Raw genomic sequence first — 11986 nt, 5'->3', positions numbered from 1 at the left:
GCCGCCGCCGCCGCTGCTGACGTCCCCCTATCGCTTGTGGGCAAGGCACAGTACTACTACACGTCGGCAATGGAGGGGACGCGTCGGCAACTGGCCCTCGTGCGGCCGTGGCGGGAGTTCTTCGATAGGCAGAGTTTCACCGCGCCAGCAGGCCTCAGCGAGTCGCTCAGCCGCCTCAACCGAAACATCAACTTCTACTACCATAACTACATCATTCTTGCGTTGCTGGGCTCGTCCTATGTATTGCTGCTAAACCCGACCTTCAGCATCTGTTTGCTTCTCACCATGGTAATGTGGTGGTACGTGCGGATGAAGCACACGGAGGCGGTGGCGACGAACAGCAACCACTTCTTATTGTTCAACCGCGAGATCACGTTCTCACAGGCGTACCTCCTCATTTTCATATTCGGTGTAGCATCGTTCTTCCTGTCAAACGGTAGCTCGGTAGTGTTCTGGCTAGTGCTCTCGTCGCTGGGCATTGTGGTGGCACACGCGGTGATGCTCAAGCCGGCTGTAGAGGAGCAGCCGTTCTCCTTTGTGTAGAGCGTAGCCAGAGGGCGCAGGACAGGAGACAAAAACTGGAATAAAGCTGAAGATGTCCCCGGTGGCGTCTGCGCATGTAAGGACGTATATGGGGGAAGAAGGTGAGAACAATTGAGGATAATTTTGTGTTAAAAGAAAAAATACATGAGGAAAGTGGAAGTATGTGTGGGCTGGCAGCATGCAATCAGAGCGTGGGAGAAAGTGTGAGGGTGTAAGCTATCGCATTGCTTGCACTACCGCTATGTGAGGTTCACGTGAGCACGGCGATTTGATGCTGGAATACGGAGAGAAATATATTTATATATAGACTGAGAGAGAGATAAAAGAAAAATAAAAGAGGAGACGCTATATATATTGGACACGTTGCAGCTTCGCCCGCTAGCTGCGAGGTGCGGTGATGGTTTTTTGCTGTGCTTAATAGCAGCTGTGATTTGCTTTGTTGTTAGTGCTGCCATTCTCAGCACGATGGCGCACGCTTCTTCCCTTCTCTGTCTATATTTTTCTTTGGCTCTCTTGTGCTTTTGGTAGAGGCGTGCACGACACCGCGGTGTCATGTCATCTTGTTAGTTTGCCCTTCCTCCTATTTCTTTATATATATATATATATATATATTTATTTATTTATTTATTTATCTCTCTCTCTATATATATATATATAGATGTCACATTCTATTTGTTTTTCTCTCTCTCTCGCTTAATTCCCCTCTTTATCTTTGTGTGTCGTGGCAGAAGACGCGATGGCTGCTGTGGTAGTGCAGCGCTTCCGTGAGTGCCAGAACCTTCTCGACGCGGTCGTGGCCAACATCGACGCCATCAGAAACCTCACCTCGCAGCGCATCGCCGTCGAGGAGGCCGTGCGACGGGTGGGTCCATCCGCACCCTCCGACACCGCACTGCGCTGCTGCAGCAACCCGCTGGGCATGCTGCACGCTTTTCCCGAATCCACTGTGGAGCTCATAATCGCACAGCACACGGAGGACGTGAACGCGCTCCTGCGCTCCCTCAGCAATGCACAGCAGGCGTGGCACAGCAAGCTGCAGCAGGCGAAGGAGGCGTTCCGGCCGCGTCTGCGGCAGGACTCCGTGGAAGCAGTAGCAGCAGTTTCCGGATTCCCAAAAGACGCTTCGGGACTTGATGGTGAAGCGAACGAGTGTCATGCACCGCAGGTGATGGTAGGGGCGCACGCCCTGCTTGCGGTGCTTGCGCAGTTTCATGGGTGGCTACAAGAAGTTATTCTTGCTCTCCGAGTGGATTTAATGAGTCCGACGCGAGCCGTGCAGTTGTCGCTGTGCCTCCATGGTTATAACTTGCGCGCGCGTGGTGCAGATGGTGGTATTCCTGCTGCCTCGCTGGAGGACGTACTCGGGCAGCTAACGGGCCGGGTGCAGCACGAGTGGGAGGCGTGCAAGGCGCAGCACTTGGTGGACGAGGCCTGGGTTATGCTCCTGAGCTGAATCGGAGGACGGGGGAATGGGGTGAGAGGTGCTTCTCCATTCCGCTTGTGTGCAGGTGTATAATTGTTGACGATTGCTGTGCATATGTGTGTGTGTGTGTGTCTGGTTTATAGTGACGAGCAAGGAGTGTTTGTTGGTTTCTCTGTGCTCTCCAGTTCATTGCTTTGCTTGTTGTATACGTTAGGCTCTTTTCATACCAACGTTTCTGCAGCTTCAACTCCGAGTTCATACATACCCAGATACATACATACATATATATATATATATATAAGCAAAAGGTCTTTTTTCGAAAGAGGGATGTTTGATCACCAGGACAGAAACACTTGGCTGAGCGCTGACCGCACCGATGCGCTGTGCCCCATCATTGCGCCGTCCATTCTCGCCTCCGACTTTGCACGACTTCTCGACGAGTGCCGCGACGTTCTCTCGCCCGCTGGTGGCAGCGCGGAATGGCTGCACGTCGACGTGATGGACGGCCACTTCGTGCCGAACATCTCTGTTGGCATGTGCGTCGTGGAGGCGCTGCGGCGGCACCTGCCTCACACCTTCCTGGACGTGCACTGCATGATCACGCATCCGGAGCGCTGGGTCGACGAGATGGCAAAGGCAGGCGCTTCGCAGTTCACGTTCCACATTGAGGCGACGGACGACGCGCGGTCGCTCGCGCGTCACATTCGCGCCGCCGGCATGCAGTGCGGTGTATCGCTGAAGCCACAGACGCCCGCGCAGGAGGTGGTGGAGCTCGTGCGGGAGAAGCTGGTGAGCATGGTGCTTGTCATGACGGTAGAGCCGGGATTTGGTGGGCAGTCGTTCATGCACGATATGATGCCGAAGGTGGCGGAATTGCGGCGTGAGTTTCCACGCCTCAACATTCAGGTCGACGGCGGTCTCAGTGAGAAGACGGTCGACGTGGCTGCGGCGGCGGGAGCAAATATCATTGTCGCCGGCACCTCCATATTTAAGGCGCCTTCACGAAAGCAGGCGACGGAAACGATGCGCAATGTCGTGCAGAAATCTCTCAATCCTCTGTAAGTACAGGCAATTAAAGGAGATAAAGCAGAGCAGTTCCAAAATCTCGAACGTATTTGGCAGAGTAATTATTGCCCCCACCTGCATGGGCTATATGTGCCTGGATTATATAAACGGGTGATAACTTTATCTCTTGTTCCCATTGTATCTGCTTATTTGTGTGCGCAACATAAAACCAATCAAAGAAAGAGGGAGGGAGAGAGAGAGAGAGAGAGCACGGGCCCCCCTCACATGCGAGCCAATATTTTTTCGCGGCTCTTTGAAAGGGTGGCGGCTGTGCCCCACCGCAGCGTCACTGCAGTGCCGTACAGTGAGTGGTTTGGCCTCTACGTTGCAGCATTACGTGCCGCACGTGGAGACGGCAAGTTGCAGCCGAATAGCGCCGACTTGAATGCGGCGAGACTGGCCGTGGATGTGGCCCTTCTGAGCAGTGTCGTCTCGCAGAGCTGGGCAGACGTTGTTCTTCCCAAGGATGGAATAAGCAGCGGCACCTCTGCGGCTGCTGGGTGGTGGCAGGAAAACACCGTGGCGGCGTGGCTTAATCCCTCACAAGGAATTCGTGGACGGGAGCTAGTGACTACACCTTTCCTCGTGGAGACGCTCCTATCTAGCCGTGCCATCTCGTCGTGGACAGAGGCAGTGCGAGAAGGAGGGGCCGCCCCTAATACGGCGGAGAAGGAAGACACCAGGGAGCAGAAGCAGAAGCACGAGGAGGAGATATCAACAGTGAAGGACGTCGTGTTGCTGCCATTTACGGCGTTGTTTCAGTTGAGGTGCGAGGCACATCCAAACCCGCAAAGCGCTGTGAACCGTGAGCAGCAACAGTCACTGCTCTCTCTTCAGGAGCGTACTGCCCGTCTATCGGTTCTGTATTTAATAAACCATCTTATGGATCTGCAGACAAGCAGTGACCGTAGGGCTCACGTGGAGTTTGCTGTCTGGAGCCCTGTGAATGAGTTTGACGCCATCATGCAGCTGTCGCGGGTGCGGCAAAGCCTGCCAGAACCCGTGCGGAGCCTCTTCTCGCTGGCACAGGTATGCGAGCACGAGACGGTGCGCACAGCCTACCTTGCGCACTACCTTTCGCTTTCCACGAGGGGGGCGCCGCTGACTCTGCTGGCGCCGCAGGCACAACAAACGGCGTTGCGGAAACTTGGCGCCGCAGCGGGCGGCTGTCTCAAGGAGCAATCGGCGTGCGTGAAGGAAAGGCGGCGTCGCGGCGTTGCATCAACGAATGCGTCGCTGCACAAGCGGGCGGTGAAGAGTTGTGAGAAACTAGTGCGGCGTATGTCCGCGCGAGAGGAAAATCTGCGGCATATCCTCATTCCCTGAGGTAAAAGGGAAGGAAAGAATGAACTCTCCAGCTCCCTGCAGTGTGCAGGGATAGCTGTAAATTTATGTATTGGTTTGGTGTGTAGATGTGAGGCGGAGGGTGTGCGTTGGATGGTGTATCCTTTTTTTTTTTTTGCTCTCTCCATTTATTTCTGTTGAATCGCTTGTGAGGCATATTTTTGTAGTGGTAGTGACGGCGGAGGTGCGGGCATACGAAGGTGGAGTAAGATGAGCGAGGATCATCAAGGGCAGCTTGTGACGTGCCTTGCGTGGAATAACGAAGGCACCAACCTGGCGGTTGGCATGCCGCATGGTTTTATCATCTACAGCACCGAGTTACTGCTGGCTGATGAGGGATGGCTCTGCGAGGTTCTTCGGCGGCCCGTTTTGGGTGGCGTTGGCATCATTGCACTACATGGGCAAAGCAATGTGTTGGTGGTGGCCGGTTGGTCAGTAAGTCACTGTGCAACTGTGACGCTGCTGGATCTCACCGTGAGGGACGCGCGGGGGGAGGAGTTGTCAGTGCCGGCGCGTGTGACACTGTCATCTCCGGTGGAGGCGCTGCGCTTTCACCCCCGTCTCGTGGTGATCGGTGAGAAGAGTGGCTGTGTGCACTTTTTTGACCACCAGCTGCGCAAGATTGAGTCGTTCCGTGTCTCTCATAAGGCGAGGCAGACGCGCCGGGCTGCCGATACAATGGCGTTGGCTACCATGCTGGTGGAGCAGCTAGCGAGTGGCATGTGTTTCTCACTGCTTCATGGAGTAATTCTCGGGCCAACTCCTGGTACGGTGCGCTGTATTCGCTACGTAAGCGAGCAGCGCATCAAGCCGAACGTGATGCCACACTCTCTTGTGGGTATCATGGATGAGGCGCCCATACAGCCGCTCATGGAAAAGACCGTGGAGCTCCATCACAATGAAGTGCAGTGCATCGCGATCACTCCCGATGGTGTACGCGCGCTCACAGTGAGTGAACGCGGCACATCACTGAAACTGCTGGATGTGGAAAAGGGTGTCGTCCTCTGTCAGTTCTCCCGGGGCACGACGCCCAACACGGTGCACACGCTGTCGCTCATCGTGACATCGACAGATACCGTGGCCACCTGTATTTCAGACACAGGAACCCTTCACCTCTTTCACATCCCAGCTTCGGGTATTTCGGGTCGTCAGGTCACCGCGGCCGCTAACACATCAGAAACAGTGGTTGGCAGTAAACTTGTGCGAGCGTGGAAAGACTATATAGGTAGCATAGGTCCCAAATCGCGTCTCTCGGTTCCTGATGATGGTCTAGAGAATGATCTTAGTGAGCAGCAGACCTATAGTAGGACGCTTTACAACGTGGTACTTCGCCCCATCGCGAAAAAGGCTTCATGTGTGGCCCATCTCATTCAACGCGACGTTTCATTGACAGGAGTGGCGATGAAGGCTCGAATGCTTAACATTCATGTGGATTTGTCAGCGGTAGCGGAGGGTATGATGGTGACGCGCAGTTTTTACTTCCCAAGGGAGGAACTGTAGAGGTACAGAGTGGGATGCGCACGCTTTGCGAGAGTTTTGTGAAGTATAGGATGAAACCCCCGGCAAGTGCGGGGGTGATGCTGCTGTGTTGTTTTTGTGTTGTTGCGATTATGTGTTTTTTTTTCGTTTTAGTTTTTTCGTTGGTGATCTGTTTCCCGATGACTGTTAGTTGTCGTTTGCTCTTTGCTAGATATTGGCGTGGGTGGGGCGATGTCACGCCCTTCGGGGTGGGTGATAACAGCCGCACACACATATAGCTCTGAACTGCCGTTCTCTTGAAGCACCGCCGCTTCTTTTGTTGATTCAAATTTGGGGGTCTTGTTTTTGCTTCCCTGTCTGGTAACTCTCCTTCCCTCTCCCCTTTCTTCTCGCACATAAGAGGAAGGGAACCTAAAATTATAAGGTCGTATATATATATATATATATATATATACCGAAAGGATAAATTTACCGGCATTCATGTTTTACCTTGATGATGCGGTGTGGACAAGCCTGTGGTACGCCTCTGTGATAATGGGGCTTATCAGTCTGATGACGTACCTTGTGGGGGTTGCGGTACAGAACTTGGCTATGCGATTTCCGCAGAATCTAAAATCCAAATACGGCGCGGAGTGGGGAGTTGTAACAGGTGCCAGCAGTGGCATTGGTAAAGCTATCGCAGAGAAGCTCGCTCAGCAAGAGATCAATGTCGTTCTGATCGCGCTGGATGACCCCCTGCTAAACAACACTTTTACCGAGTTGCAAAAGCGCTACCCGCAGCGCAGCTTCCGCAAAGTTGGGGTCAACCTGGGCGAGGAGAGCATGCGTTACATGTCGCCCATCATAGACGTGACGAAGGACCTTGATGTCAGCCTTCTCTTCAACAACGCCGGGTACATCAGCACGGGGCTCTTCGCCGAAACGGGGATAGAACGGCTGCGAGCCAATATGGAGTGCAACGCCGGCTGTGCTGTCCCAATCACGCACCACTTCCTCCGCAAGATGATGGAGAGGCGGCGTCGTGGCCTTGTCACGTTTACGTCTTCCTCCGCCGGTTATCTTCCCGGGCCAACAGCAACGCTGTACAGCCCGACCAAGGCCTTCTTGACGAACTTCGCCACCACACTGGCGGCGGAAGTGCATGATGCCGGCATTGATGTTGTGGTTATGCACCCGTCGCCAGTGAACACAAACTTCTACAAGAACCAGGGTCCGGCGCTAGACTCGCTCAAGTCAGCACAGAAGGTGGCGTGCTTGCCGATGAATATTGCAGATCAGATTTTTGCTGCGGCAGGACGAATAACGGTGTGGGATCAGGGTTTAACGTCTGCTCTGTTTAGAGTGGTGAACAAGATAATTGATTTTCAGTTCTTGTCTGAACTCATCGTGCGCTTCGCCTGGTTGAACGGCGACCACAAGAAATTGGTGGCCGCTTCCAGTATACGAGGCAAGAAAAGTATGTAGGCAGAGTATATATATATAATTGTGCAAAGAAATGAGAATGAAAATACATGCAAAGGTTGAAGGTTTAACAATAGTAGGAAGAAGATTCTCCTTTCATCCAATACAGAGACTCCTTGCAGTGTAGGAGTCCTGTTTTTTTTGTTCTGAAGATGAGTGGCAAGACCTATTTGCACTGGTAAGAAACACTGTCATTATGATATTTGCACTGTTCTTCATGGTACACACAGTGCCCGCTTGTGTGCCATACATAGTAGTACCTGAAGTGCATGAGTTTTCGGGCACCTACATGTATGCACATTTGTTTCTTATATATCTTAGGCTTCTCGTCATGGCTTTGTAGCGCTTTTTTTTTATCCATTCTGTTTTGTATGTTGTTGTTGTTGTTTTCTTGGGGGGAGGGGGGGTATATTTGTCTCTATTACCGTTTTAAGGTCGAGAGAATATGTCATCACGGCAGCCTGGTGTGCAGGGCGCCATGGCGGCTGTGATGCGACGGATGCGGGTGCGGCGCGCTCCTCCACTTCGGCCCGCGGCAACGGCAATGTCTGGTCCATCAGTGTTTGTTTCGCCTGTTGTCAAGAGCATTCATGCGCGGATGTTGCCCTCCTCATCCCCGTTGCCATTATCCCGATCGGCATCACCATCACCAGAAGCTGTGCCGTGGAGTTCACCGGCAGAGTTCCCAGACTTATCGTGCACGCTGCGCTCATTTCTTCAGCAAATGCATGTGGCATCTCCACCGGCCGTTTGTGCTGCAAATCCAGTAGAATCAATGACAGAGGTACCCAGTGGAGGGTCACACATCTCCACACGAGACCTATTGCTTCAATACAATCCGACATTGGACTCCACTATAGTTCAGCGTGTAGCCGGCGCAGTTGATATTGAGGGGGCGTTACAGCGTGCCCGACACTTGCTGCATGCTATTCGAGATGGTGGTGACCTCTACAAAATGCTTGCTGCACTACGGGAGTCGCAGCCAACACCTCCTATGATGCAGGAGGTGGAACTGGAAGCAGGCATTGCGGCAAAGTTGTGTCAAGGTAAAGATGGTCACCGGTCATGGCGGCTGCGTGGCTTCCGGCTACATACCAGTGACGTTCAGGTGGCTGAAGTGCTCCCCAACGGGAAGATAGTCTCATTTACGGATCCAACATTGCCGAATTCAGCCGCTGTTAGTCGTTGTTGTGAATCAGCGAGAGTAGATCAGCAGTATTTACATTTTGTGCTTTACAAGGAAGGATTGTCGCTTCGTGAAGCATTCACTTTGTTGGGTGGAGCTTGTGGGGTGACATGTCAGGTAGAGGATTTCGCAGTGAATGTTGCACTGGAAGAGTCTGCTGTCACGGTGCAGCTGTGCAGTCTCCGCGTATCATTCCCTGCCGATTTGCCGCCCAAGGAGCAACGAGCGGCCGTATTGGGGAATTTGCTGCAGGTGAACTTGAAGCCTCTCCGGCTTAGCGTGCAGGTGTTGCATTGGCGATCCTTCCCGTGCAACCCCTTCAATAGCTATAGATGCAGGATGCAGTACAGCATGCTGGTGAGAGGCATCACCGCTGGCACCACCACCAATCAGAGCCGTTTGGAGGGGAAGGTGCTAGCGAAGCTCGCGGCGTTCCCGAATTACTTTGGACCCCGCCATTTTGGGCCAATGCCTCCGCAGTGTCCGTTTCGCACATACCACGCGATGGCGGCGTGGGAACGTAACATGCCGGCGGAGGCGCTTGTGATTGCAGCAAGTTTGAGTGACACCGCAACAGCTATGATGGCAGATAGTTGGGTGGGACAGTTGGTGGGGCTACTTCGCCGAGGTGAAGACCGCCCTGCCATTCTGCGGGAGTGGTATCACCTCCACGTTCCGTGTGGATTGAGGGCACAAATAGCAACAAGCAAAGCTGCTTTAGTGTGGAATGTTCTCGCCAGCTGTCGCATCCGTGAGCTGGGAGAAAATGTGCTGGTTGAGGGCTCCCCTGAGCCTGGGGACTTTGCGATGGAAAGTGATAGTAACAACATCCTTCCCAGTGGAATGGTGGCGAAGCCGGAGCTTTTTCTTGAAACCGGTTTCACCGATGTGAACACAACATCTATTGTAAAGAATCATGATGATGTTAGGGGAAGTGGGAGGGGCAGGGGCATGGAGGGCCTCCAGGGCATGGCGGCCATCTTCACAAGAGAGGAGGCGGCGCGGTATTCGCTTCGTGACATTGTTATTCCCTTTAATGTAAGGGGAAATGAAGTCATGGAGCAGCTTGCACTCCTCCTGGGGTTTCAGTCTTCCTCTGGTAAATTTGAGAATCACCTGTGGTGCGAGGAGGTGCGGTGTCTTCCCCTGTTCGTGACGGGCAGCGGTTACCCCCGCGCAGCCCGTCCATGGGTGAAGGCCTTACCAGAGCCATGCGGAGTGGTTGGTGGGGAGAGTGAAGATGCATTCTATAAATTGCTTACAGATATGGAACTGCGGCAGCGGACAAGCTATACAGCGACTTCGCGTGGTCAACGCCGTGGTGTGTGGCCTGTTGGCAAGTATGGCTATCGGCTTGCAGAACGATTACCGGCTGGTGCGGTGTCACTTACCGCGTCGGATATGGCGCAAAACGGTACCAAGTGTCTTGCTCTTAACTTTTGTTTACCTGCACATGCATATAGTATGGCATTTTTTCGGGAACTCATGGTGATAGAAGACCACACTGCCTCCTCATCGAGAGTTCCTAGCGAACTCCGCCTTGTTGATGCTCATCGCCGTTCGGAAGGCGAGGAGAACGGTACGATTGAAAAGGCGTCAGCTGCCCTTTCTGATGGTGATGTTGTGGCAGATGGCAACCTTATGGATAGGCGCCGATGAAATGAGGGAGGAAGCTAAGTAAAAGCTTCTTTCTTTTTTCTTTGTCTGTATGCATGTGAGTTTGAGACCCGGTATAAAAGGAAAGAAGCCCGATTCAAACGTGAGGTAACGGTGCGCGAGTCGCTTCTTTTGTTCTGTTTCTTTGCTGTGCGTTTTACTGTCTGTGCTTTCAAAGGGCATCATTATTCTTCCTCATTTTTTTTTAACTTATTCATTTGTTGCTGATTTCGTTTCTTGGGGGAAAAAAGATTGAGTTTCCAATACCCAATATCTTGGCTAGCGACACACATCTTTTAAAAAATATATATATATATTTATTTATTAAAAGGAAAAGTAAAAAGAGTACTGCAACACGCGATACACAATGTCTGTTGATTGGACTACCGTGCAAAAATCTATCTCGGAAGAGTGGGACAAGTCGGTGGTTCCGACTCTCTCGGCATACACTGAGATTCCAAACCAGAGTCCCAATTACGACAAGGAGTGGGCTACCAATGGTCTTATGGAAAAAGCCATGAACGTCCTCGTTGAATGGGCAAAGGCGCAACCCATCAAAGGTCTCAAGTATGAACTTGTTGAGGAGAAGGGTCGCACACCTTTTCTTTTTGTGGAAATTGAAGGAACAGAACCCACTGCCAATACTCTTCTAATGTACGGCCATATGGACAAGCAGCCACCCCTTCTTCCGTGGGCAGAAGGTCTTCATCCTTACAAGCCTGTGTACCGCGATGGGAAACTTTACGGCCGAGGCACTGCAGATGATGGTTATGCTATATTTTCAGCGCTTACTGCTGTAGCGGCGGTACAAAAACAGGGTCTGCCACACGGACACATTGTCACTATCATTGAGGCATGCGAAGAGTCTGGGAGTACCGATTTGTCGTACTACCTTGACCGTTTCAAGAGCCAAATTGGCAATGTGGATATGCTTATCTGTCTTGACAGCGGAGCTATGAACTACGATCAACTTTGGTTGACGACAGCGTTGCGAGGAGTATCTGGTGGCGTGCTCACTGTGGAAACGATGCGTGAAGGTATGCACAGTGGGATTTCCGGCGGTGTGATTCCAGACACCTTCCGTATTGCACGTATTCTCCTGGACCGTATTGAAGACGCTTCTACTGGAGAGGTGAAGATTCCAGAAGCACACTGTACAATTCCTGAAACGGTGATCAAGAGCATGAAGACCATGAATGAGGTTCAATTTAAGGAACAGTATCCGCTGCTCCCTGGAGTGTCATCTGAACCTGGTGACAATGCTGAGCTCGCGCTGCGCAATTCGTGGAAACCGTGTCTTACAGTAACGGGCGCCAACCTGCCACCTACAGCGACAGCAGGCAATGTCATCCGCGCAAAGACGACTTTGCGGCTTTCGCTCCGCCTTCCTCCCCTGGCGGACGCTAACGTTGCCACTGAAGCCATGAAAAAAATTCTCACAGCCAATCCACCGTATGGTGCGAAAGTTTGCTTTGAACCAGACATCGCCGGTTTCGGCTGTGCGACGCCGGAGCTGAAGCCCTGGCTCGCCACCGCCCTCGCGGAGGGAAGCCAAACCGCATTTGGCAAGCCATTCGCTTCGCAGGGAATGGGCGGTTCCATTCCCTTCATCGCAATGCTGCTCAAAAAGTTCCCAGCTGCGCAATTTATCATCACTGGGGTCCTTGGGCCGATGAGCAATGCCCACGGGCCAAACGAGTTCCTCCACGTTCCGTTCGCAAAGGGCATCACCCTCTGCGTGGCGCGCATGATCGCTGACCACTTCCATGCCACGCCAAAAATCGGAAAATAGCCTTTTTCCCCGGCAAGGGTGGGAGGTGTTTTTTTTT

At 52.6% G+C, this 11986-nt stretch overlaps 8 protein-coding genes across 8 annotated transcripts; all 8 read left to right on the top strand.

Annotated features, from left to right (window-relative positions):
• Positions 1–69: 69 nt before the first annotated feature.
• Positions 70–543, top strand: DQ04_02001070 (RAB-interacting protein; the record flags this gene model as incomplete). Its single annotated transcript, XM_009311391.1, has 1 exon — positions 70–543. The coding sequence occupies one exon, from the start codon at positions 70–72 to the stop codon at positions 541–543; it is 474 nt and encodes a 157-aa protein (XP_009309666.1).
• Positions 544–1279: 736 nt separating this feature from the next.
• Positions 1280–1996, top strand: DQ04_02001060 (hypothetical protein; the record flags this gene model as incomplete). The annotated part of the gene is made up of 1 exon (XM_009311390.1): positions 1280–1996. One exon carries the CDS (start codon positions 1280–1282, stop codon positions 1994–1996), a length of 717 nt encoding a protein of 238 aa, XP_009309665.1.
• Positions 1997–2293: 297 nt separating this feature from the next.
• Positions 2294–3028, top strand: DQ04_02001050 (ribulose-5-phosphate 3-epimerase; the record flags this gene model as incomplete). The annotated part of the gene is made up of 1 exon (XM_009311389.1): positions 2294–3028. One exon carries the CDS (start codon positions 2294–2296, stop codon positions 3026–3028), a length of 735 nt encoding a protein of 244 aa, XP_009309664.1.
• Positions 3029–3256: 228 nt separating this feature from the next.
• DQ04_02001040 (hypothetical protein) lies at positions 3257–4357 on the top strand (the record flags this gene model as incomplete). The annotated part of the gene is made up of 1 exon (XM_009311388.1): positions 3257–4357. One exon carries the CDS (start codon positions 3257–3259, stop codon positions 4355–4357), a length of 1101 nt encoding a protein of 366 aa, XP_009309663.1.
• A 228-nt stretch (positions 4358–4585) lies between these two features.
• Positions 4586–5875, top strand: DQ04_02001030 (hypothetical protein; the record flags this gene model as incomplete). The annotated part of the gene is made up of 1 exon (XM_009311387.1): positions 4586–5875. One exon carries the CDS (start codon positions 4586–4588, stop codon positions 5873–5875), a length of 1290 nt encoding a protein of 429 aa, XP_009309662.1.
• Positions 5876–6334: 459 nt separating this feature from the next.
• DQ04_02001020 (putative short-chain dehydrogenase) lies at positions 6335–7318 on the top strand (the record flags this gene model as incomplete). The annotated part of the gene is made up of 1 exon (XM_009311386.1): positions 6335–7318. One exon carries the CDS (start codon positions 6335–6337, stop codon positions 7316–7318), a length of 984 nt encoding a protein of 327 aa, XP_009309661.1.
• Positions 7319–7760: 442 nt separating this feature from the next.
• On the top strand, positions 7761–10160 carry DQ04_02001010 (hypothetical protein; the record flags this gene model as incomplete). Its single annotated transcript, XM_009311385.1, has 1 exon — positions 7761–10160. The coding sequence occupies one exon, from the start codon at positions 7761–7763 to the stop codon at positions 10158–10160; it is 2400 nt and encodes a 799-aa protein (XP_009309660.1).
• A 364-nt stretch (positions 10161–10524) lies between these two features.
• DQ04_02001000 (putative peptidase M20/M25/M40) lies at positions 10525–11949 on the top strand (the record flags this gene model as incomplete). Its single annotated transcript, XM_009311384.1, has 1 exon — positions 10525–11949. The coding sequence occupies one exon, from the start codon at positions 10525–10527 to the stop codon at positions 11947–11949; it is 1425 nt and encodes a 474-aa protein (XP_009309659.1).
• Positions 11950–11986: the final 37 nt, after the last annotated feature.

This window comes from Trypanosoma grayi (assembly GCF_000691245.1).
Source record: "Trypanosoma grayi strain ANR4 Tgr_200_V1, whole genome shotgun sequence".
In the NCBI taxonomy this organism is placed as follows: domain Eukaryota; phylum Euglenozoa; class Kinetoplastea; order Trypanosomatida; family Trypanosomatidae; genus Trypanosoma; species Trypanosoma grayi.
Note: the sequence above shows the minus strand (reverse complement) of the source record. Positions and strands in the feature narration are given on the sequence as shown.